Below are 24,850 nucleotides of genomic sequence, written 5' to 3' on the forward strand. Positions count from 1 at the left end.
TTCCGTTTACATAAAATATTATATCATGTAAATGAATAGGACAATGCACACTATCCGTTCCGTTTCCCTTCCGTTCCATACATTTTTTTGGCAGCTGAAGTGTATCGGAAACAGCTTTGTCAATTTCTTACATTTGTACCAGCTCTGTTAAAATTCTGCTGATATTTACTTATTCTTTCGCCTCTTAAATAAATCTATTACGTTTTTCAAAAGATACAAATTTTTAAAATAAAACTATATTTTAAAAATTAATTTTATTGTACAATAAAAAGTATGGAACTGATACGGAACGGAAGCTTACGTATAGCGTCAATACAATAAAAATACGGAACGAATATAGAATGGAAACGGAAGGTATAGTGAGAATCAACCTTTATAGGGGATTTTTAAGTAATAAACTTAATTTGTTGAGAACTTCAAGTCCCAAATAGTTGCTAAATTGTAATTGCATTTTTAGCAACATTAAATCAGTTTTATCTGTAAAAGTTTGGTAAAAGTTAGTTTTGTGACGTCCGTTTTTCTCCTTACCCTTCAATTATTGTTGTTTTTTTATTTCAACAGTAAATTGATATTTCTGTCAATTTTTATATGTCATTTGTCGAAATCATCCTTTTTCTAGTTGGATAGGGTCATAGTTTAAGGAAAAGAGTAGTTGCACTCGCAAATATTTTCTACCAGTTTTTGCAAGCTGTTGAATATCGGCAGCTTGCAAAGCGTTTCAGTTGAATTCCGTCCGTCGAGCTGCGAGGTTCGAGCGTTGCGTCCCAGCACAGAGACGGATTGACAAAAAATGAGTGCCTTACTGTGTGCTGCTATTAATTGTAGTAATAATTCAAAAAATTGTTCTTTGAGCTTTTTTAGATTTCCATCGGATGTAAATCGGCAAGCTGATAGTAATTATCAATAAACATTTAATTATATTTGTTTATTTTAGAAGCTGAGATATTATGTAATTAATTAAATGTTATTATTTTTTAGCATATGGGCAAATCTTAGAAATAGTTTTTTAGATATACAGGTTGTCTCAAATATGCGCATGAAAATATTCTTTGGTCAGGGGATTTCTCGGAAAGTAGATGGGGCTCGAAGAAGAATGGAATTTGGTATGTCGATAGATTGGACCAAGACCGACTTGACACGTGTCACTGTGATAGTTAAGAAACGTCAAAATTGACGTCGTCCGATCGCGACCAAATTTGGAGGAAAGGCAATCCGTGTGTACTAGGGGATTCAATCCCGGACAATTTTAGTTGTCGGGATCCCGGGATTCTTAACCCCGAATCTCGGGATCCCGGGATTTCAGTAATAATGTTACCAATGTTATTTTCAAAAAGAACATTTTATTAAAATTAACGTTAATTAATTAAAACAAAAACAAAGTCTTTGGAACACAAAAATAGGTAAATATTCTTCTTAAACAACATTAAACAAAAATTACAAATCTCAAACAAAACAAAAAAGGAACTGGACTGATATTATTCCATATTTTTAAAAAAATAGCGCAAAAATATAATATTGTCTATTGTGTCATCTCCCATAGCAGAACGAAATTTTGTAACTATCAAGCCTGCTGACGAAAAACACCTTTCCGTTCTACACTTGTAGGCGGTATTGTACTTAAAAAATCAAAAGCTAGTTGTAAGTTTATTCCATGTTGTCCACTCTTCTGGAACGTATCCATTTCATTTTTTATTTGAGCTTCCAAGTTTTCAGTTTTTGTTACTGGTGGCACTGTCATTCGATTTGACATTTTTTTGGTTAACGCTTCATCTAGCCTCTCCGAAAATGACACGTCATCATTTAAGGCCTGGTACCTGTTCTGAATAGTGGCAATTGGCAAATCTTCATCCGATTCCGAACTATCTGAACAATCTAATATGATTTTACTTGTTATATCTAGTCGTTTTAAAAGGTTTGGTACTTCTTGTTTCAAAAGTTTTTTTATTATTCCGGGAATCACCGACGTATCGCTTGTCGGCGGCGCTATAAGGAATTCAATTAAAAGAGAGTTTTTGCATATACAACCTTAAAAATAGCGTTTTACTATATTATATAAAATCCCGGGATTTGTTATTATTTTCCCGGGATCCCGGGATTGAAAAAATCCGATAAAAAACGTCGGGATCCCGGAATCCCGGGATTGAATCCCCTAGTGTGTACCGTCGCTCACCGGTGCACACTGTCCATCCCTGCAAAGTTGGATACGACATTTTGATTACATTTTTATCAGACTGGTACTAACGATTTGATATTGAAGAAAAATGCGTCTCAATTTCGGCATAATTGGGGATGGGCTACAGGATGACGCCCTCGACGTTTCGGACCGATGCCTCTAAATCATCTCTAAATGGACGAAATCATCGGGATTCTTCTTAATTATGGGTCGATTGGAACGGGATTGGATTGGAACCAACTCGGCACGTGGATAGAGGTACCTGAATGGAGTTCTCAGACGGACAGACAGACGGAAGAAGTTTCACTTCAAATATACTCACATAGTGCACACAAAATTTTTAATTTATGACTTTTTCAACATTTCAAAGGACACTTTTTCAAACATGTCCTTCAAATCCTTCAATTTAATAGCCGTTAGCAAGAAGTTTCACTTCAAACATGGGCACACACAATTTTTTTTATTCTAAATATTTTCAAAATTTTAATTTTTTTGAGAATAAGAAAAAAACGTGAAAATTTAAAATCAAATTTGAAAAGTAGACTGATTTTCCAACCTATTTTCTTTGTGCCAATTAGAAATTCTCGACATATGCTCGTATGTTATCCGTTTATTCTCGAGCATTTTAGAACACACTGTACAACCTTTAAAGCGTCTGTTCCATAAGCCCCTTGCGTCTGTTCCTTTGATGCCCTGACTGAGGGGATTAAATTAATAATATTAAAAATGGTTTAGATACAAAACTAAATACTATTAATGTAAAATAATTTTATTCAAGTAACAAAAAATGTAACCCATATTCTTAGTAAAATAAAGTATACCCTCTATCTTTAAGGTAAACATTTCGCTATATACGTGATGAGAAACGTGATTTTATACTTGAGATCATCATTAAAAAAAATATACATGTGTCTGTAAAAATAAATGAATTATGCAATATCGCAAAAATAAATTAAAAAGTATTTTTTAAGAGGCACAATTTATTTATCATATATGCAGGGAATTGCTTTTAAGGATATTGCTGTAATAGGTAAAAAAATACATTATTTTCTTGATTGGTTATAGTTCCCCGCATATATCTTTTAAAGAAATCAGGCAAAAACTCCTTTTCAGACTCTTAAAATAGCGAAATATATTACTTTTTATAACAATACTAAGATATTTAGCCAAAGGAAACAAAAATAAATAACTGAGCTTCACACACACTTCAGCGCTTCCCTGTACTATAAATTGATTTATTTTTCTTTGTGTATATATTTAATATAATTTTTAACTAATAAATTTATATTCAATTAAAAAGAAATTTAATAAATAATGTTAGAAAATATCGTATGGTGAAGAAATGGAAATGGGTGTGAAACCATTTGGCATTTAACCAAAGAACGAAATGATCTACCATAGCGTCTAAATTAAAACAAGAATATAACTAAAATAGACATTAAATAATTTAAAAATAATAAAAATGTACAAGATATACACAAAATAATACATATTCACACTTACTTTCCTAAATATATATAAAACATTATGCAAAAATAACAAATACCCTATTCTTTTATCATTAATATTTTAATCATCTGCACAACCTAAGTGTGAGATGTTTTAATTTGATTCTCTTCTATAGGCCTAATGTTCAGCGTTGTACAAATAGTAAATATATATTTATTTATAAATGTATATATAAACCTTTTCAATGCTGTTATATACAAAAAATATACATTATTTTCTCTATGTCTTATTCCTAGGTATATAGGTTTTCTCGTACCATTATGACATATGTAATTTTTCATTTTAAATATTATTTAAACACTATCAGTTTAGCAGAAAAAATCGTAAGTAGATAGGGCATATATAAGTACTCCAAATTACTTTAAATATTTTTAAAATTATGTATAAGTTGCAGTTTCACTGCAGTTTTAAGTTTCTTTTTCTTTTGGTACAAAAGTTTAATATGCTACATTGACCTATGAAAATATTGCTATATTTTACAAATATGCAATCAAATAAATAATAGTACTTTCACATTTTAGCCCATACATATCTTTATAAATATTGCTTTTAGAAAAAAGTTTAAAGTGTGAAAGTTTCAAGGATTTTGGGATTTCACAATATTATAGTAGGTTTAACTGGTCCCTACAAAATGTATACACTTTGCAGGGCAATAACCTGTTAAATCCTATGATATATGCCTAGTAAAAATATATATACAGGGAAAGAACCTAATGCCAACCACCAGCTGTCAGGGATTTCCTGTAAAATTAGTAAAATGGCGCTTTTATCCTGTTTTCCCATGCACCTTTCGAATATTACCTTTTAATGTAACTACATATTCCGATAATACTTTAGTTTTCGTTAGACGCCCATTAAAAACTTGTTTCTAAAGTCAATATTTAAAGAGATAGCTAGTGATTCAAACAAACGTGAGCTCCCTGTGTTGAGAATGTTTAGATATGTCAGAAATTACTGATAATTACTTTAGAACTTCAGATTTATTGCGTCAACTTTTGTCAGGGCAAATTAAAAAATTATATTACTGTGAAACATATCTAGTGTTTAAATACCGCTTTTAACTTGAATTACTTATATGTTAAATAGCAGAGTAGACCAGCAATTAAAATAGAACGTTGGAATTATTACTCTTAGTAAAGTGTTGTATCTTCCTAATATATTATGTACAAAAAATAATTAAACGTATATAGTCACGTCAAGATAGATTTCTTCACTTAGAAATTTAATTCTACAGTCACAAAATTGCCCTAAAACTTTTATTTATAAATCCTATATAAATTTTTTAACTGGTCGCACCTAAATCGGTCATACAAAACTATTAACTATAGTAGGAAAAACGAAGTAAGAAAGATGCACGTGCAATGTGCATCACCGCCGACTGGAATCCGCTTCTAGTCAAGTTCCCTTCCTATTTCATTGACTACAAAATTGACTGAATACAAGTCTTTGGCATATATATATGTCCAGAGAATCAATTTATTTGTAACTACTAGAAGAGGGCACTTGCTCGTTGGCTTCCTTTTTCAGCCTCCTGATTCCCTCCCGAACATACCGAACCAGCTCTATCAAGGAACTATGCATCGTCAGCGGTTTACAGTGTCTGTCCAGCATGATAAAGAACTCCGTGTGTTTTCCTTTAACTATCATGTTATCGGCTATGTCCCACAACTCTTGGAAACTCAGCATAAAGGAGAACTGAACGTTTTGCTTGACCATGGCGCTGTACACGGCCATGGGTATCCATGTCCCGCCAGCGGGAGAGGCGCCGGTTTGCTGAGGAGGAACTCCACCCTTGGTGGCCAACTCGCCACTGGAATAGCCGGAAGATTGGCTACCCACCGAACCGACGGAACCGGCTGGCGATGGCGTTGGCGAGAGCGGCGAGGGTGTGCCCTGACCGGGACACGGTTGGTCAGTCGGTATTGCAGCATTCTGTAAAGAAAAACAAAAAATAATAGTGATGACTCCATATAAAAGTGGATTTTCATGCATCCGTCATCCTTTGATACGATCATCAATGCACTGAGTGGTCATAGTGTTTTCGCGCCACTTTTCAACCGCTGTCCGTCAACCTTTAAATAAAAAGATTAAGGAAGAAGTAAACTGCTATCCCTGTATTCATGCATGGTAGACGGAGGTGGGAACCTAGGGTAAGGATCCTTGACAGTTCTGTTTGACGATTGATTTGATACATTTGAATTTGATTTTAAATTTTGTGGATTTTGTCTGTCTTGACTGAGCTTATTTTATGTTATTTATTCTACAACTGGTAGTTGTTTAAAGGTAGTAAATCTAGAGGAATTTTTTTTATGCCAGAACTTAAATTAACAGTGACACTATTGCGATTTATCAAAAAAGACTGTTGTATCACATATTATGAACTTTGTTTTTTCTTTATTGTTTTTCGTGGTCCCAATTTTCGCACCCCAAGTTTGCGCACATAGCACGTCCACTTATGGCCTCTAAAATTGTGCACAGCGCCTGACCGGCACAGTTATTAGAGAGATATCCGAAAACCGAATAGCGTCAGGCAGTATTTACGCGTACCTTATCATGGTTACGATATGCGCGAGTCAATTTTTAACGCAGCACCCGCTAATAACGTTACCGCCTGACGTAATTTGCGGATCAATTACACCAAGCGCTATTTCTAAATAACGTTTAAAAACTGCTTAAATGGGCATGTGCGGGTATTTGACAACCGGAGCCGGCCGGCGAGATCTTTTATTTAAGTTATGTTTGAATTGTTTTTAATTATTACTTTAGTTTTTTTTTATTAGGTAATTTGATATTTAAGTAGCTGGGATTAGTTTTAATTTAATAAATATGGCCCAAAATATGGATTCCACCTCTTCCTTCTTCATATTAAAGAACCTATAAAGAGGCTTAGGTTTACAGCAGATGACGACTTAGCCCTTCTAAGAGAATTTGTTGCTTGTTGCCCTAAACCTACTGGCAGACGTTGAACAATAAAGCACTGGAAATAAGCACTTTAGCCCTTTAGTTTTAAAATACCTAGTAAACAAAACAATTTCAAAGTTTTAAATTCAAAGTTAGGTTAAGTTTAAATAGCGGACGCGACGCGAACAGAATTCTTTCCGATCCGATAACTATAAATGAAGAGAGTTAATACCACCTCACGTAAAGGAAATAACACCCGGCCTTATTAACGTCCATGCACGCTATTCGGTTTAGCGATATCTCTCTATTACGCTGTTTATTGTTATTTTATGCGAGTTTATTTTTGCGCACAGGAAATTTTACTCGTTTGCACATCGTCATAAAAAACAGTTTTCGTACCACGAATTAGGGACAAGTTTTTTTTTCTGTATAATTATAGGATAGCTAATCTGTGGTTGTATAGCGTGCAGTAGATCTCGGTCAAAAATCGACGGAAATAATGGAATAACTTTTCACTAGTAAGTGATTAACATGGGTGAGTATTAAATAAGTGCAAATATTTTTAGGGGTAATATATTTCGACCCCAGAAAAACGTCTGATGTTTTTTTCGCGAAAAAAAATTTGGAAAATTTGGTATTTTTTGAAAAAAAATCTAACCAATTGAAACCTTTCAATTCAACCAATAAAATTAATATTGTATCGTCGGATATCGGGTGCGTGAAAATCCGCATTAAGGGATTGCGTCAGTTAAACATAAAGAACACGTTTTAATCCGTAATGAGTTACATGCACAAATCTCAATTTTGGGGTATTTTTTGAATGCAAATTTAATAAAAATATTAAATCCTTAATAAATTATTAAACAGTTTTAGACTCATAACACTCAAAAACGCTATTGCCGCTTTATAATTTACAATTAGTATGTAATCTTAGTTCAACGATTGTTCAACGTCACATTATCTACTGGCGAACTCTGTCTTTCACTTGACAAATAGATGAACAAGATTGGTGATGTCGTTACGGTATTTCTTAGGTTACTGCACATTGTTTCTGTCAATGACTAAAGAATACAAGGACCAATAACACTCGAGACCAAATTGTTACCACACCTCCAAACAATGTCTTGCCACATATTTTTCTTAACTTCGCTGCTTGAAGAGATATTTATATTTTTGATAAATGTTTTGACTACGCCTATGGTGTATGCATGTATTGTTTTGGTCATCTTAAACGTGAAAGTATCAAAGACTGAAAGAGCATACTAAACAGAATATCCCTAATTTTTTTCATAAGTTTATTTTTAAAGTAGGTACAATTTAGCTAGAAAGAACTGGCATATGTGCTTAAAATTTTGAATTAAAATAAAATTAAGATGAATAACATTCCTACTTAAAATTGAACTCGCTCAATTAATAATTTAGGAACGTACTTAAAATTTCAACAATATGAACTGATCTCAGACACACCCTAATACGCATATTTAAAAAACCATGATGACGTAACGTTGAACGATCGCTGAACTGTCTATTTTTGTACTTACCTTACTACAGTATTCACTAATAATTTTATGTATTTCCTTGCATTCCTGCTTTCTCATCTTACACAGTTTATAAAATAATAAGGCTTGGCATCGATAACTGTAATATAATAAAGGAAAATTAATATTTTTCTTTTTGTCCTAAAATTAGAAATCTTACCTCAAAATGGCTAATTTACTGTGCACACTCATCAGAGACGGCAAACTCTTAAACTTAGCGGAAATATATTTAATGACCGACAGTGTGTCTTTGTACATAGTAAAGGCCGCTTTTTCTGTTACCACTTCTTGTTCCATAGCATTTCCCGTAAGAAGAAAATACAACACAGCTTCTAAGTACAGCATGCACTGATTGATGGCGTCCGATTCCTTGTCGGCCATGTGTTTCAGGCGTTTGGCTTCGCTCAGGTACTGATTTTGATCCCTACAAAAAAAAAGAAAATGTTTATGTTATAATATTCAAAGGCGTTTTTTTAAAAACTCTTATACTTTCTATAGAGGGTTGAAGTTGTCGCCCTAGTTATTATACAAAATTTAAAAATTCCTACCTTAGCTCATTCTCGAGATTATCCTCAAAACTTTCAAAGTAAGAGTAGTAAGTGCGCATAAGAGAGGCATTGCTAGTGGAAGGAGAGGCTGAAGTATCAGCTGCTGGAGGTATGCAATCCCTTTCGTGATTGGTCGGTGGTGTGTTGATAGAGTTGAGGTTTTCACTTTGACCTTGAAGCTGCTGCTGTTTGGTGAGGCTCGCATCGTCTTTTTTCCTAGATATTAAAATAAAAAGTTAGAAATATTTTAATAAATAAAACTGTCATATAGAGAGAATGTTCAGAATCACTAATAAGAAAAACCTGAACCCGTCTATTTTAGTATGTGGATTCTTAAAAGTTATTTAAAATGGGATTAGGACATACTTTAGTGCTGATACATGAATCCATATAACATAGAGTTACGATGGGGGTTATCTTTTTCTTATTTAATTTTTTTCACATGTTCCCTATGCATTGAAATGTTTATTGCATTAGTACAATATGATCGAAAAAAAACGGCGTCAATATTTCTATTCCTATAAAACGAAGATCGTTGCCATTTTTTATGTAAAATTATATGAGGAATGTCATCGATGCTGATTTTCAAGCCAACTGGACGCCGTTTTTTTCGATCATACGGTATTATGTGTATTGTGTATACGTGTGATAATATAATGGTCATAAGTTACATATAAATATAAATCTTTTTCAGATAATATCTTTTTAATACTTATTTTTGCTGTCCAACGTGGGGCGCCAAAAATAAGTGCGTAACTATTTTTGTTACAAGAAATTTTTTTGAAAATCAGATTTAAAAACTTACCGTTTTGATTTATGCCGACTTTTCTCTTTGTAAGGTTCCTTATCTTTCTCTTTTTACTGGCATAAGATGGATTATTGCTGACCGCCGACACCGACGAGACTGAGCTGCCGCTGTTCTTCCTTTTCTTTTTTCGCTTTTTAGAATCGGCCGACTTTGCATCGGATGCACAGGCCTGAACGGCAACCGTTTTCCTACTTTCAACGCTGCTCTCGCGCGCCTTCTCCTCATCGCTAGGCTCCGTCTTGCATTTGTGCTCTTTTGGTCTAGCACCGAATGCTTTTTAGTTTCGATATACCGTTTTAGTATAGGAATCTCATCAATATTGAGCCGACTTAAGTCGATCTTAACTAAGAGTTTGGTATCGGCCTCTTTCTTAGCCTTTACCGGGCTTTCTTCAGTCTTTTGGAAATTGGGCGACAGTTTTACTTTAGGCTGTGGAGGAAAATATTTAATATTAATAATCTTTGCTAAATACAAAGTGACCCATTGTTCCAAAAGGCTCAATATCAATACAGAACTGGTTAGAATTAAATTACTAAGACACATGGTTCTCGAGATATTTGAAATCGAAATTATCAATACGTGTCATCATTGACATAAATTAAACATGTTGACTAAACAGTTAGGTTAGGTTAGGTTGATTTAAATTTGAAATGTTTTTGTGCCAAAAGTTCAACAGAAACTGTTTTACAATCATTTTTTCGAAGAAAAATATATGATTAATTTAAAAAAAAAATAAAAAGTACCCAAATTTATAATTTCAGTCAAATAACTAGCTACTCGACATATTTATTTTTTGTCAATAATGACATGTATTGATCGATTCTAAGTATCTTGAGAACGATTTTTTACGTAAAAAATCACGAAAATGTATATTTTTTCACCCAGTAGTTTTATACAGGTACAGACGAAAAGTTATTACTATTCAAAACAGTTAAAACACATATAGGGGGCTACCCCTACAAATAGGAGTCATATTGACATCAAAATCAAATTTCTCATGTCAAAAAATTCACATACACATCAATTTTCATCTAAATATTGACGTTACTTCTAAAATTATTTGGAAAAAATTGAAATAAAAATGGAACTTTTACACCCTGCATCTCCGAAAAATTGAAAAAAAAAATTTATAATCTAAAATTTTTAATCTAAAATTTTCATTTTAGATTTTAGGACATACATTTATAGGAACTTTTTTATTTATTTTTATCTAACTTTCCGCAGTACAGTTCGGACCACCTTGTATATCTGAATAGCTCGCTGAATAGTTTTTACCAAACATTTTATTTTGATGACTTTTATTTTGATTGACTAGTATGTGTATTTGTTTTAAAGAAAACATACTTTGTAAGAAAGATTGTAGTAAAGATTTGAAAATTTGTGGAGTATTGGACGTTTATATCACTTTTGTTATATGTATTGCACCCTGTATCATTTCTACATACCTGTACGCTAGATATTTTGTTGTCGTTGGTAGGAATGGGCGATAACAAATTGGTATTCGATATGGTAGGCATCGCCTCGTCTTCCACCGACGAGCTGGTCCTCTCATCGTTGCCATCAACAATTATGACGTTTACCCCACCTTTTCCTAATATAAATAAAGTATAACATTAGAATAAAATAATAATTATTATTGAATTAAATATTAATAATTATTAATAAATTTGAAATACCCAAACATAAATCAGAATTTTAAAGATACTAACAATTATTGTCCCCGGATTGTATTTACAAGAGGAAAAACTTTTTTATTATTATCTTTTTGAGAAAAATGCATTCTTTATAATAGTTTTTGCTTGTTCTAAAATGGTTAATCCCGCTTATACTTTTTCAAATTTCCATACAGTTTTAGAGAAAAATACAAAAATATGAAAATATAGTTATTACTACAATTTTTTTTTTACTCTCAAAAATCGAAATTAATAAATTAATTCTAATTAACGTATTGCCATTTTTTCTTATTTTATTAAAAAAACACAAAATTTATAATCACCTTTTCCGTGAACCAAATAACTTTGTGCTTCTTTAAAACCATATGATCAAAAAAAAACAGCTGAGGAATGACAATCGATGATAATTTTGGCGAGGTAAAGCTCCAGACGTCATTTACTGGGCCCTTACTCTTCTTTATTTTTAATGGCACTTACTGCCAGTTGGCCTTAAGAATTTTGCAATTTATTTTTTTATTGAGTAAAAATGATTTTTAAATGGTGTTGCTTTAAACTCGAAAAAAACATATTTGAGATAGATCTGTGTGTTTAGACACGTTCTAGTCTATATTCCTATAGTTAGTGTTAATTTTTGATAAGTTTTAAGCCAATTTTTTGTAAATGACGTCTAGAGATTGACCTCACCAAAATTTTGCTGATAGATGCATCGATTGTCGTTCACTAGCCGATTTCAGCAAAAAATATGATGTTAATCAGAATTAATGCTAACCATCTATCAATGAATGAAAACGATACGATATTAGAATAGAAACGCGTTTAGATTTTTGAGACTAATGCTTTATTCAGAACCATAGATAAATGAAACAAGTTTAGATTGGAAAGTGCCCATAAGGACAATGTAAACACTATTTGGCGCTATTCTTGCAACGGTCGCGACCCAAAACTTTTGAAAATTTCGGACCGGTTCGGCTTTTTCCGAAATTATATCGCCAAATATTTTCATTCAAATTTATTATTTTCTTTTAATTTTATTTATTGAAAATACAGTGTGTTGCATACAAGAAACTTTATTTTATATAAGGACATGTATGAAATACCTACGAAACATTGGAAACCGACGTTATGCCACGATCCACGATGTTTTTTGCAGTTCACAGTTCACAGCACAACTTTTAAAGTTTTTAATGCCATTTTTTCAAAATTGTCACGGGTTTCAATAAATAAAATTTAAATTAAACTCACAAGATATCAATAATTACTTTGAAAATGGACGCTTTAAACACTTTTCAGAGTTTTTTCAATGAGAGCGGTTTAGATTTTGAAAGATTTTATAATTTTTGAAGATTTTGACTTTGACAAGAGAAAATTGTTTCTGTTTTTGTTTGCGGTTGTTCTTAGCAACTAGTTCATAGCAGCGCCAGATCGCGTACAACGATGGCGACTCAAAACAATTTTGCGATCCAAAATTTTGTTGGGCATTCCAATCTAAATTTATTTCCTTTATCTATGTTCAGAACCTCACAATTAGTGGAATATATTAGTGGTTTCAATTACTCTTTATACTATTTAGTTTATGATCATTCACAATGTCTAAAAACCATAATTAAAATAATAGAATATCCTAGCAACAGCTTGCAGTAGTCAGTTGTATTCATAGAGAAAGCCTAATATTTAGCTTATAAAACAATAAACTTTTGATTTCTAACCTCAATTTCTCTTGAAGAATGACAATCAAAGGCCAAAATTACATTTCGAGCGAATTTTTAAATATAATAATTAGTAAAAGTTAAGAATTTCATTCAGAACCTCGCAATTAGTGGAATAAATTAGTGCTTTCAATTAGCGTAGAAGTTTGTTCCTTTAATTTCAATGTAAGCATTCAGAACGTCAAAATTAGTGGTAGACATTTTCAATTAGTAGAACAAGGTATAAAAGTTTTTAACGTTTCCACTAATCATACTTCAATATATGCGAGAAATGTCATTTTGGCCTTTGATCATCTTCCATCAAGAAAAATTGTTGTTAGAAATCAAAAGTTGATTATTTTATAAGTTAAATATTAGGCTTTCTCTATGGACTCTTTCTATAGTCTGTAAAACGAATAACTTTGAATTTGACAGTTCCCGCGGGCTTTTCTAGTGTTAATTTTATTAGGTTAGCAACTTGCGGCCATGCTGACGCAATGCCGTCTCTAATAGAACAGCCACGGAACGAGATTTATGACGTCACGCTAGTTAGATATTACGGATTAATAAATATGTTGTAGAGTACATGGAAAACATAATTATTCCTCGTATTTGTGGTTTGTATTTTAAAAATGATATAGTTTACATGAAATATACATAATATACAGTTAATAAATACAATATATATATATATATATATATATATATATATATATATATATATATATATATATATATATATAAAGAGATGGGAGTCTACGCGACTGACTAGTTGAGAAAAATATTCAAACAGGTGTCTTGGGGATGCAGTCTAATAAGAAGGCCGTTAGTTCAAGGAAAAACCCTTTATTGTTTAGTCAAGCTTTCGAGAATTCAGTTGTTCTCTTCTTCAGGACTCTTCTACAATTATAGTAATTAAATACAATTTCTATTCTGTAAAAAACTATTAAAATGCAACTCACCAAAGTGGGATTATGGTAAAGTTTACAACATTGCTCAACAATCAAAAGAATCCTCATTTCTCAAATGCAGTAGTAAAAATCAACTTTTAAAATACACGTGAAAACTAACTACAAAAACTTTATAAAAAAACAATACAACGTGTATGTGAGTACAAAGTCAAAGCACGAAAATTGCATGTCAAAAATCTTAAAATAAAATAGCAATTAACTTTGCTTCATGAACGATATAATTATTTTATTGTAAATACTCAAAAGACAAAAGAAACGAATTAATTTTCAAGATTTTCTTTACAGTAAAGTGCGTTTTTGTTAGCACCGCCGATCGTTCACTAACGAACACCATAGTTTCAAAAAAGATAAAATATCTTACTCCTGATAAGTAAAAAAGGACAAACTTATGCATATAATAAAAAGAGTGAAAGAGAAACAACTACATAGAAATATTTTGACACTTCTATGTAGTTGTTTCTCTTTCACTCTTTTTATTATATGCATAAGTTTGTCCTTTTACTTTATCGAGGAAGATATTTTATCTTTTGAAACTATGGTGACTAAGTTAGTGAACGATCGATATTGCTAACAAAGCTTACTGTAAAGAAAATCTGAAAATTAATTCGTTTCTTTGTCTTTGAGTATTTAATAAAATAATTATATCGTTCATGAAACAAAGTTAATTGCTATTTTATTTTAAGATTTTGACATGCAATTTTCGTGCTTGACTTTGCTCACATACACGTTGTATTGTTTTTATAAAGTTTTGTAGTTAGTTTTCACGATGTATTTTAAAAGTTGATTTTTACTACTGCATTTGAGAAATGAGGATTCTTTGATTGTTGAGCAATGTTGTAAACTTTACTATAATCCCACTTTGGTGAGTTGCATTTTTACAAGAATAGAAATTGTATTTAATTACTATAATTGTAGAAGAGTCCTGAAGAAAGAACAAACTGAATTCTCGAAAGCTGAACTAAACAATAAAGGGTTTTTCCCTGAACTAAACTTCTTATTAGACTGCATCCCCAAGACACCTGTTTGAATATATATATATATATATATATATATATATATATATATATATATATATATATATATATATATATATATATATATATATATCTATTTATAGTAATAAATACTTTGGCAGATAAACTATGAACCATACAAATGCAGCAAATGTTTTACAATATGGCTGAAATCGTACTCCATAGTCAATGTAGATAGTTTTGTGTTATGAATAATAATTTAAAAATATATGGTCATCTTTTGACAAGTTTATATTAGTTTATTAATTGCAGTAAACATTATAATATATAAATAAATTTTGTGAATGCCAATAATAATACATCACTATTAGTAGATATTGAATGTTTTTGTTAAATTAGATCGATTTTCAAACCCCAAAATTTAAAATATATATATTTTACATTTTACCCATTATCTTATGTACCACCTATTCATTATTTGTATATTGTAAAACATTTGCTGCATTTGTATGGTTCATAGTTTTATTTGCCAAAGTATTTATTACTATAAATAGGTATATATTATATTTTATTTATTAACTGTATATTATGTATATTTCATGTAAACTATATCATTTTTAAAATACAAACCAAAAATACGAGGAATAATTATGTTTTCCATGTATTCTACAACATATATATTAATCCGTAGTATCTAACTAGCGTGACGTCATAAATCTCGCCTGTAGCTGTTCTATTAGAGACGGCATTGGTCTAATATTTAGAAATGTCAAAAGCTGATGACATTTTACTTTTGTCAATTATGACATTTCGTGTTGATTTTTGTAAGAAGAGGAAGAACTGTCACTTGTTTTATTATTTTCCTTTTCTATTTCACGAAAGTAAAAAGAGTTACCTATCTGATTCGTTCAGGCACTCATTTTAAGGAATATCAGTAATTTTTTGGATAGAGGGATTTTATATTTGCCATGTTGGTAAAAAATAACGGTCAAAATTCAAAGTTATTCATTTTATAGACTATACAACTGACTAACGCAAGCTGTTGCTAGGATATTCTATTAATTTTAATTGTGTTTTTTAAACATTGTGAATGTTCGTAAACTAAAGAGTATAAAGTGTAATTGAAAAATTTATTCCACTAATTGCGAGGATCTGGATGAAGTTTAAGAAAAACATCAAGTATATTTTTATATATTTTTTTAAATTTTTCTCAAGACGGAATGGAAATTTGGAAGAGTATAAACGGTTAATTCCATTTTAGAACAAGCAAAAACCTTTAAAAAAGTGCATTTTTTTGAAACGTTACAAAAGTATTAATTTTTACGACGCGATTGACAATATAGAAAGTAATTTTGGCTGAGGCATAAAAATAAAGCACTTGTGCCTAAGCATAAAAGTACGAAAATATATTATTAAACTGGCATAAAGTGTCAAATAAACAACCATAACCAGTCATAACCATAGTTTCTCAACATATAATTACTTACGAGGTATTACATTTAAATATCACAAAACATTCCCCTTTAGAACTTTTTCTTTAATGGCCATAAGCGGGAGTAAAAGACCAACTGCCCGAACAAACACTAGAGGCGCCACCGGTCATCAAATGGTCATCATAAAATCATGTTAAAATATTGAAATTTACAAGTTATAATTAGATATTTTATATTATTTCAACAACAAACACATAATAGTACAGCGTAATGTTGATATACAGGTCCAAAACAAAAAGTGCCGTTATATTTTTCAGTTTTTGTTGTCAGCCGCGGAAGTTTCAGTGATTTTAGTGTTGTCGGATATTTTTATTTGTGAAATAGAAATATTGCGTTTGGATTGCAAAACTAAAAGTGGAAGTTTTATTGCAATGTAAGTAAGCGTTTGCCCATTTTATATTTTACTTTTTCATACCTACGACAAATATACATATATTGAAATTTTATAATTCGTTTTATTTAAAAAATGTTAGAAAACAAACTTGTAATCCTGTAATTGACATAATTGTTATGTAATATATTCCATTTAAATGTAATATATTACTTTACAATTTAAAAAAAGTAAATTTAAAAAATATATTAAAAATATATACAGGCATTAATTGAAATTTTTGAGTGCGAACAAACACGAGAGGCGCTTACTATTTACTTTCATTTCTTAACATGACAGACGAAGTTCTAAAAGGGGATGTTTTGTGTTAAATATTTTTATATTATTTGCTACGGCATGTTCTATTCGGAGTAAAAATGTCTTTTTTGTGCCTCGCCCGCAATGTCAAACATACAGCCTCGCCACAAAAGTATCATTTTAACTCCTAACAAAAACAAAAAAAATAAAACAATAAGTTTTTAACGACTTGTTTTGACAGATAAAAGGTTATAATAAGTAGACGGGGCTTTAGGCATAATGTAAATGTGTGATCAAATCCACACTTTAATAAATTTCCTAAAAAATAAAAAATAATGCGACCTCACTCTGCCGGAAAAAAAAATCTTTTAGATGAAACTGATGCTCATAGTTGGAATAATTTTCTATAGAATTATTAAATATAGACACTAAATACGTCATTATCAACATATTATTAAAGTTGTATGAATATAAGACCAGTTCAAACTTACAATGTAAAATTTACATGTTATGTTCATTTTATAGTTGATTCATAAATCGATTGATAAACGCCCGGAATTATAAATACCAAAGTAAAAAAACGAAGATGTTTCAGCTAGAAGCAAATTTGTTTCTGGAATAAATAAATTCAGCGAATTGTAAAACTAGGCAAGCTCGAAATTAACTATTCAATGTTTTATCGACCGAGTTAGAGTTTCCACGAAGTTTTAATATAAAACTTTTTGCTTTGTGAACGCAGTTATATCTGTACTTTGACATTTAGTCACGTTTCTGTAAATAATTATTTGTGTTCATATTTTGCCGCCTCATTGTGTAGATTTCATTAATATGTTCTTTATATATTAAAGATTAAAATTAAAACTTATTTCCCTCAAAATAGGAAAATTTAATTATAAGGTCAAAGAGACAAAAAGTGGGTTGATACAATTAATTACAGCCTTACAAACGAATCTGAAACAATGGAGCAATGGTAAAATATTTATATTCAGAACGTGAGGTGCTTTATTAAAAGTTATAAACTTTATATTATTTTACTTCAATATATTTACATTTTGTTTAGGATTTGCTAAAAATATAGTAATATTGCATGCAATAACGCCGCTACTGGGTATTTCAATACTAGTCAATATTTCTACTATTTCCAAATAGGGCATAAAATTGGGGTAGTACTGGCCAATAGGAGAGTATTATACGCATGGCTAACACCAGATGTAAGAAACCCCACCAATTAGATTATTTGAATGTAACATGCCATGATGAATTTTTTAGCGTTGCTGGCTTGCCTGAATCAGATATCTATGTCTTATAATAGACAGAGTAAAGGGAAACCAGTTAATTAAGTAAACATACAGGGTGAGTTTCCTACTATGTTCTCTATGGGTATGGGTATCTCGGAAACTACTGGAGATAGAGAGTCGGTTAAATTGGGAAAGAATTACAGTTTTGTGGGAAAATAAATATGCGCCTTTCGGATTTTTGAAAAAGTTCATGGCTTACTAGATATTTCGAAAAAACAAATTTTGACTATTTTAAAAATTGTCCTCAATTCCATTCTAATCTATTTTAGACAAAAAGTTTTGAGATAAAAGTTGTAGATAATCATTCCTAATAAGCTTGTGTTCTTCGATTTTTTCTAAAGCCTGTCATGTTTGACATATGACACAAACATATGTTTTTTTAAATGGAAACCATAGTTGGTCATGACTTCATAAAAAGCGCCATTTTTTAAGCTTTTTATCGATATAAGTTATAATATGTTTTTTTTTTCGAAAAAATACTTACTCTTAAATACTTATACTGAGTTATAGCCAATACTTATCCTTCTTGACTAATTTCACTTAGTTGGTATAGTATTCTTATACTGTTATTTATTTTTATTTAATTATTATACTTTATAACTTATAAAAAGACAGAATATTTGATTAAACGGTTCTTTACAATTTACATTACACAAACTAAAACTTAAAACAATAATATCACGACATACACTTAAAGTTATTTTAGAAAATGTTCAAAAAATATACTACATAAAATCTAAAATGGATAGATCAGTTGATCGAGAAGGCCCATGCAATTAGTCCACCTCTTCCTATCACTGAGTTTGAATAATTATGATATAAATAATTTTTAACATTTCTCTCATTATGGAGGGAGGCGAAGTGTCATAATGAAAGTCATGTTGGAACCACTCCATTGATGCGCGAGTCTCTAAATTTTACTTTTCTAACATGTCTTGAAAACCGTTCTCTAAACAGCGTATGTAACGTATCCTCGAAAATGTATGGCCAAAAAAAGTTGAACCAATAATCCTACACGCTTTACTTCATTTGAAAAATTCATATTTACAATTTTTGGTTATTTTAATTTACAAAGTTTGGATGTGTCAGTTTGATATTTCTGAGAGCAACGACAATTGAAATTGTTTCCATGGCTAACTAAGTGAAATTGTTTAAAAATGATAAGAATTGGCTATAACTAAGTAATTTTTGAAAAAAAAAAACCATATTATAGCTTATATCGCTAAAAAGCTTAAAAAATGGCGCTTTTTATGAAATCATGGCTAACTATGGTTTCCATTTAAAAAAACATAAATTTGTGTCTTATGTCAAAAATGACAGGCTTTAGAAAAAAGCGAAGAACACAATCTCATTAAGGATGTGATTATCTACAACTTTTATCTGAAAACTTTTTGTCTAAAATGTATTGTAATGGAATTAGAGGCCATTTTTGAAATAGCAAAAAATTGTTTTTTTTTCGAAATATCTAGTAAGCCATGAACTTTTTCAAAAATCTAAAAGGCGCATATTTATGACACCACAAAACTGCAATTCTTACCCCATTTAACCGACTCTCTATCTTCAGTAGTTTCCGAGATACCCAAAGAGAACATCGTAAAAAACTCACCCTGCATATCTATTAACATACATGGCGTATATATACATACAGACAATATACATGGCCTAACCAGGCCAGTATATTGTCTTCACTTACCTTTTCCACCTTTACCACCCTTGCCGCCACCTTTTCCACCTCCTTCGGTATCACGTTTCGGCGTGAACAGTTTCGACAACACGTTGTTTTTGTTCTTGTCAGCGATCGACTTGTGCTCGTCCACTTTATCCAGTTTTTTCGGCACGCTATCCAAGTCGCTGTCAGAATCGGAAATGTGGTGAACGTGGTTCTCGGAGGTACTGCTTCTGCTCGGTCTACCGACGCGCGGCGGAGGTTCGTCGCTGTCGCTAGAATCGGAGGTCTGGACGAACGCCACGCTTTTGGCATGTTTCCGTCTGAAGGGCGAGGTGCTTTCCTTCGGTTTATCGCGTCTGCGACGAACGGACGACTCGGACTCACTTCTGAAAAAGTATTATTTCACATTATACGTCCGGTAGACGCCTATTACAGCAGAAGTGTACTGTAATGGGATCTAACAGATGCGTAGATATTTTATTTCAAACAGTATTTTTAACTACAAGATTTTTTTTAATAATTAAAATTTCTGAAATCTTTGTTTCCAAGAAAACTGTAGATGATTTTGTTTCTTTTTCTTTGTCAATTTCATTCATACAGTCATGTATACAGGGTGTCATTGAAATGGTGTAAAAAAATCGGGGGGTGATATTACTCCTAAAAATAGTAAAAAAAGTTCCTATAAGTATAGGGCGGAAAATGCATATTAAGGGAGTTGGGGGCACTGAAAGGGTGAATTTAAAAAACGGTTGTTTTGAAATTGTAGGCTTAAAAAACAAGATAAAACTTCGAAAAAAAAATCCTCTGCCATAAATTTTGACCCTAAATTAAATGGCGATACTGGAAAATTATTTGGAAAAGCGGAAAGGGTAGTTTTTGCAAGGGTAGTTTTGCAATTTTTGGAAAAGCGGAAGGGTAGTTTTTCCTACAAAAAAGGTACTCTTGTTGTTGCATCGATGGTTGTCGAGAAAATTGAAAGCAAAGAGATTGCTCTGATGGGTTGCTAACTGGTTAATCAACATAAACTTATGAAAGTTATGGCGGTTCAAAAGTAACCATTGGAAAATCAAAATTTCATGATTTTTAAAACATCTTATTGCTTTAAAAACGAAATAAACTTTTTTGGTTTTAAAAAAGTTTGGTTTACTCTGTGCCGATTAATACTGAAGAGCAACTACGGCAAGGCATTATTGACTGTTCCAATCAAATTCGGACAACACCAAGGATATTCAACAGGGTACCTACGCAGATCGTGGAGAAGAAGATCAGATGTCTACATTGAAATAAATGGTGGTCACTTTGAACATTTACTATGAATGAATTAAGGAATGCATTATTTTAATAAGGAATTTTGGTAATTGGATATTTCATTTTTTAAAGCAATAAGATGATTTAAAAATCATGAAATTTTGATTTTTCAATTAATTATTTGATAACTACTTGGTTACTTTTGAACCGCCATAACTTTCATAAGTTTATGTTGATTAACCAGTTAGCAACCCATCAGAGCAAACTCTTTGTCTTCAAATTTTCTCGAAAATCATCGCTCTGGGCGATGTGCAACAAGAGTATCTTTTTGTAGGAAAAAGTATGTAGTTCTCAAAAAATGAACCCACGTTACAAAAAAAATAACCTAAAAAAAGTTATTCTCGAAACAACCCCCTACCCTTGCAAAAACTACCCTTTCCGCTTTTCCAAATAATTTTTCAGTATCACCATTTGATTTAGGGTCAAAATTTATGGCAGAGGATTTTTTTTTCGAAATTTTATCTCGTTTTTTAAGCCTAACATTTTAAAACAACCGTTTTTTAAATTCACCCTTTCAGTGCCCCTAACTCCCTTAATATGCATTTCCCGCCCTATACTTATAGGAACTTTTTTTACTATTTTTAGGGGTACTATCACCCCTCGATTTTTTACACCATTTCATTGACACCCTGTATACATACGGGTGCCACTATTCCGTAAACAAAGAACTATTACGAACGTATTTTGGGAATCAAAATAAGTTCATTGGACTAATTTACCTCTATATAAAATGTTTCGTTTGTCCGTTAGGGGCATCAAATTTAAAACAAATACATTTTAAAGATATTTAAGAACCGTTATTCCGATTTGAGTCAGATTTGAGCTGCCTATGTTTTGCCAAGTGCTTTAACATACCATGCTGGCAACTCTTACTTTTGGGTCGGTATTTACATGTGTGGAAGTAAATCGCATAGGGATCTTGTTAAGTCGGAGTGAGAGAAATGCGACGGTGTGCTGTTGCCACATTTCTCCGGTACGCCTTTCCCCATCAAGTAAAGTAAAATCACGATCGCAAACCGCTTATTTTTAAAGACTATTTTTTTCGAAAAGATAACAAGATAAAATCATTAGGTATGTTTCTGAGCATCTGAAATGGAATTATAACGATATCGTCCATTTTTTTATAACGAGAAAACGTCAGTAATTGGGATAATTTAAAAACTCAACTTTTTAATCTGAAGAACGGATCTTATACAAGATGTTTAAATATATGAAAAATTCAATAGGCTTGTTTTTTTTCCTTTCAAAAATTGTAAAAAACTCACCCATTTACTTTTAGCGCATAGCAATTTTCAGCAACAGTGTAACTTTTTTATTTATAAAGATTTTCAAATACTGTCTGCAAAGAAAATATAGCAGAAATTTTAAGAAAATCTTTGAAAAAAACTACTATCAATTATTTCTAATGGATTTGGAGACACCGATTTTTGAATTCAGAGTTGTAATAGCGCGACCACTGTCGAACACCAACTCAATTCCACTTATTTTTACCAAAAGTACCAGTGTTTTTTAATTGCACTTAAAAATTTACAAGCTATAGGGAAAATTACAACGGCTTGTTAATAAAAACAAATAAAGTACCAGGAGACGTAATTAAATCGTGAAGCTAAACACATGATGTACACCCTTCCCTAGAATTTTAAGTACTGATTGGATCGACCGATCGACCGCGACAAATCTACTATATCCCCTTCCACGTCTCTTAGCAATGTACACAGTTTCTCGGTTTATTTCATACGTTTGGCAACGTTTTTACTGTTCTCTCTTTGTTCAGTATAAACGCATTGTACTCTTCTTACATACGGAAATCTCGACCCAAAACTAACCTTTACTAGTCCTTAGTATATCATTTTCACAAAAATCAAGAAAAAGTATAGGAAGGGTAAAATCTGCCCCCACTCCTAGATAAATTTTAGTAGAAATATTTTCCAACTCCACTGAGCGTTGAAAGTAAAGTATATAAATAATACAAAATTAACCACTTATATACGTGGTGTATTTTTATAAGAAGTTTATTAAAAAAGTTATGTATGTTACCTGTCGGATCGACTATCTTGAAACAGGGCCTTAACGCGACTTCTCTTCCGTTCATTCCATTCATCATCAGAATCGTGTTTTGCATTTTTAAACTCGTCTGACCCACGAGCTGCTTTCGATTTCTTCTTAGAAGGTGAATAGGCTGAAGTATCAGCTGCTGGAGGTATGCAATCCCTTTCGTGATTGGTCGGTGGTGTGTTGATAGAGTTGAGGTTTTCACTTTGACCTTGAAGCTGCTGCTGTTTGGTGAGGCTCGCATCGTCTTTTTTCCTAGATATTAAAATAAAAAGTTAGAAATATTTTAATAAATAAAACTGTCATATAGACAGAATGTTCAGAATCACTAATAAGAAAAACCTGAACCCGTCTATTTTAGAATGTGGATTCTTAAAAGTTATTTAAATTGGGATTAGGACATAGTTTAGTGCTGATACATGAATCCATATAACATAGAGTTACGATGGGGGTTATCTTTTTCTTATTTAATTTTTTTCACATGTTCCCTATGCATTGAAATGTTTATTGCATTAGTACAATATGATCGAAAAAAAAACGGCGTCAGTATTTCTATTCCTATAAAACGAAGATCGTTGCCATTTTTTATGTAAAATTATATGAGGAATGTCATCGATGCTGATTTTCAAGCCAACTGGACGTCGTTTTTTTCGATCATACGGTATTATGTGTATTGTGTATACGTGTGATAATATAATGATCATAAGTTACATATAAATATAAATCTTTTTTCAGATAATATCTTTTTTAATACTTATTTTTTGCTGTCCAACGTCGGGCGCCAAAAATAAGTGCGTAACTATTTTTTGTTACAAGAAATTTTTGAAAATCAGATTTAAAAACTTACCGTTTTGATTTATGCCGACTTTTCTCTTTGTAAGGTTCCTTATCTTTCTCTTTTTTACTGGCATAAGATGGATTATTGCTGACCGCCGACACCGACGAGACTGAGCTGCCGCTGTTCTTCCTTTTTCTTTTTTTCGCTTTTTTAGAATCGGCCGACTTCGCATCGGATGCACAGGCCTGAACGGCAACCGTTTTCCTGCTTTCAACGCTGCTCTCGCGCGCCTTCTCCTCATCGCTAGGCTCCGTCTTGCATTTGTGCTCTTTTTGGTCTAGCACCGAATGCTTTTTAGTTTCGATATACCGTTTTAGTATAGGAATCTCATCAATATTGAGCCGACTTAAGTCGATCTTAACTAAGAGTTTGGTATCGGCCTCTTTCTTAGCCTTTACCGGGCTTTCTTCAGTCTTTTGGAAATTGGGCGACAGTTTTACTTTAGGCTGTGGAGGAAAATATTTAATATTAATAATCTTTGCTAAATACAAAGTGACCCATTGTTCCAAAAGGCTCAATATCAATACAGAACTGGTTAGAATTAAATTACTAAGACACATGGTTCTCGAAATATTTGAAATCGAAATTATCAATACATGTCATCATTGACATAAATTAAACATGTTGACTAAACAGTTAGGTTAGGTTAGGTTGATTTAAATTTGAAATGTTTTTGTGCCAAAAGTTCAACAGAAACTGTTTTACAATCATTTTTTCGAAGAAAAATATATGATTAATTTAAAAAAAATAAAAAGTACCCAAATTTATAATTTCAGTCAAATAA

General features: G+C 31.8%; 2 protein-coding genes across 2 annotated transcripts; both read right to left on the minus strand.

Moving 5' to 3' along the window:
• Positions 1 to 2,929: 2,929 nt before the first annotated feature.
• Positions 2,930 to 9,728, minus strand: LOC115890586 (AF4/FMR2 family member 4). Its single transcript, XM_030910862.1, has 5 exons — positions 9,475 to 9,728; positions 8,670 to 8,885; positions 8,282 to 8,545; positions 8,125 to 8,221; positions 2,930 to 5,614 (listed from the first exon to the last, which is right to left on the minus strand). Exons 2-5 carry the CDS (start codon positions 8,726 to 8,728, stop codon positions 5,159 to 5,161), a joined length of 876 nt encoding a protein of 291 aa, XP_030766722.1. The 5' UTR covers positions 8,729 to 8,885; positions 9,475 to 9,728; the 3' UTR covers positions 2,930 to 5,158.
• On the minus strand, positions 9,514 to 24,626 carry LOC115890610 (suppressor protein SRP40-like). Its single transcript, XM_030910888.1, has 5 exons — positions 24,076 to 24,626; positions 23,214 to 23,483; positions 19,893 to 20,254; positions 10,923 to 11,068; positions 9,514 to 9,906 (listed from the first exon to the last, which is right to left on the minus strand). Exons 1-5 carry the CDS (start codon positions 24,624 to 24,626, stop codon positions 9,514 to 9,516), a joined length of 1,722 nt encoding a protein of 573 aa, XP_030766748.1.
• Positions 24,627 to 24,850: the final 224 nt, after the last annotated feature.

Source organism: Sitophilus oryzae, unplaced genomic scaffold (assembly GCF_002938485.1).
Source record: "Sitophilus oryzae breed Bouriz unplaced genomic scaffold, Soryzae_2.0 scaffold_888_pilon_pilon, whole genome shotgun sequence".
Taxonomy (NCBI): domain Eukaryota; kingdom Metazoa; phylum Arthropoda; class Insecta; order Coleoptera; family Curculionidae; genus Sitophilus; species Sitophilus oryzae.

Excerpts from the sequence above, each read along its gene's own strand:
- LOC115890610 (XM_030910888.1), bottom strand. The coding sequence starts at position 24,626 with ATGTGTCTTAGTAATTTAATTCTAACCAGTTCTGTATTGATATTGAGC. Across the intron at positions 23,484-24,075 it reads AGTCGGCATAAATCAAAACG|GAAAAAAGACGATGCGAGCC; the intron begins GTAAGTTTTTAA and ends TTTAATATCTAG. Across the intron at positions 9,907-10,922 it reads ACAAAATATCTAGCGTACAG|CCTAAAGTAAAACTGTCGCC; the intron begins GTATGTAGAAAT and ends TTTCCTCCACAG.
- LOC115890586 (XM_030910862.1), bottom strand. The coding sequence starts at position 8,728 with ATGCGCACTTACTACTCTTACTTTGAAAGTTTTGAGGATAATCTCGAG. Across the intron at positions 8,222-8,281 it reads AGTAAATTAGCCATTTTGAG|TTATCGATGCCAAGCCTTAT; the intron begins GTAAGATTTCTA and ends ATTATATTACAG. Across the intron at positions 5,615-8,124 it reads TTAGTGAATACTGTAGTAAG|AATGCTGCAATACCGACTGA; the intron begins GTAAGTACAAAA and ends TTTTCTTTACAG.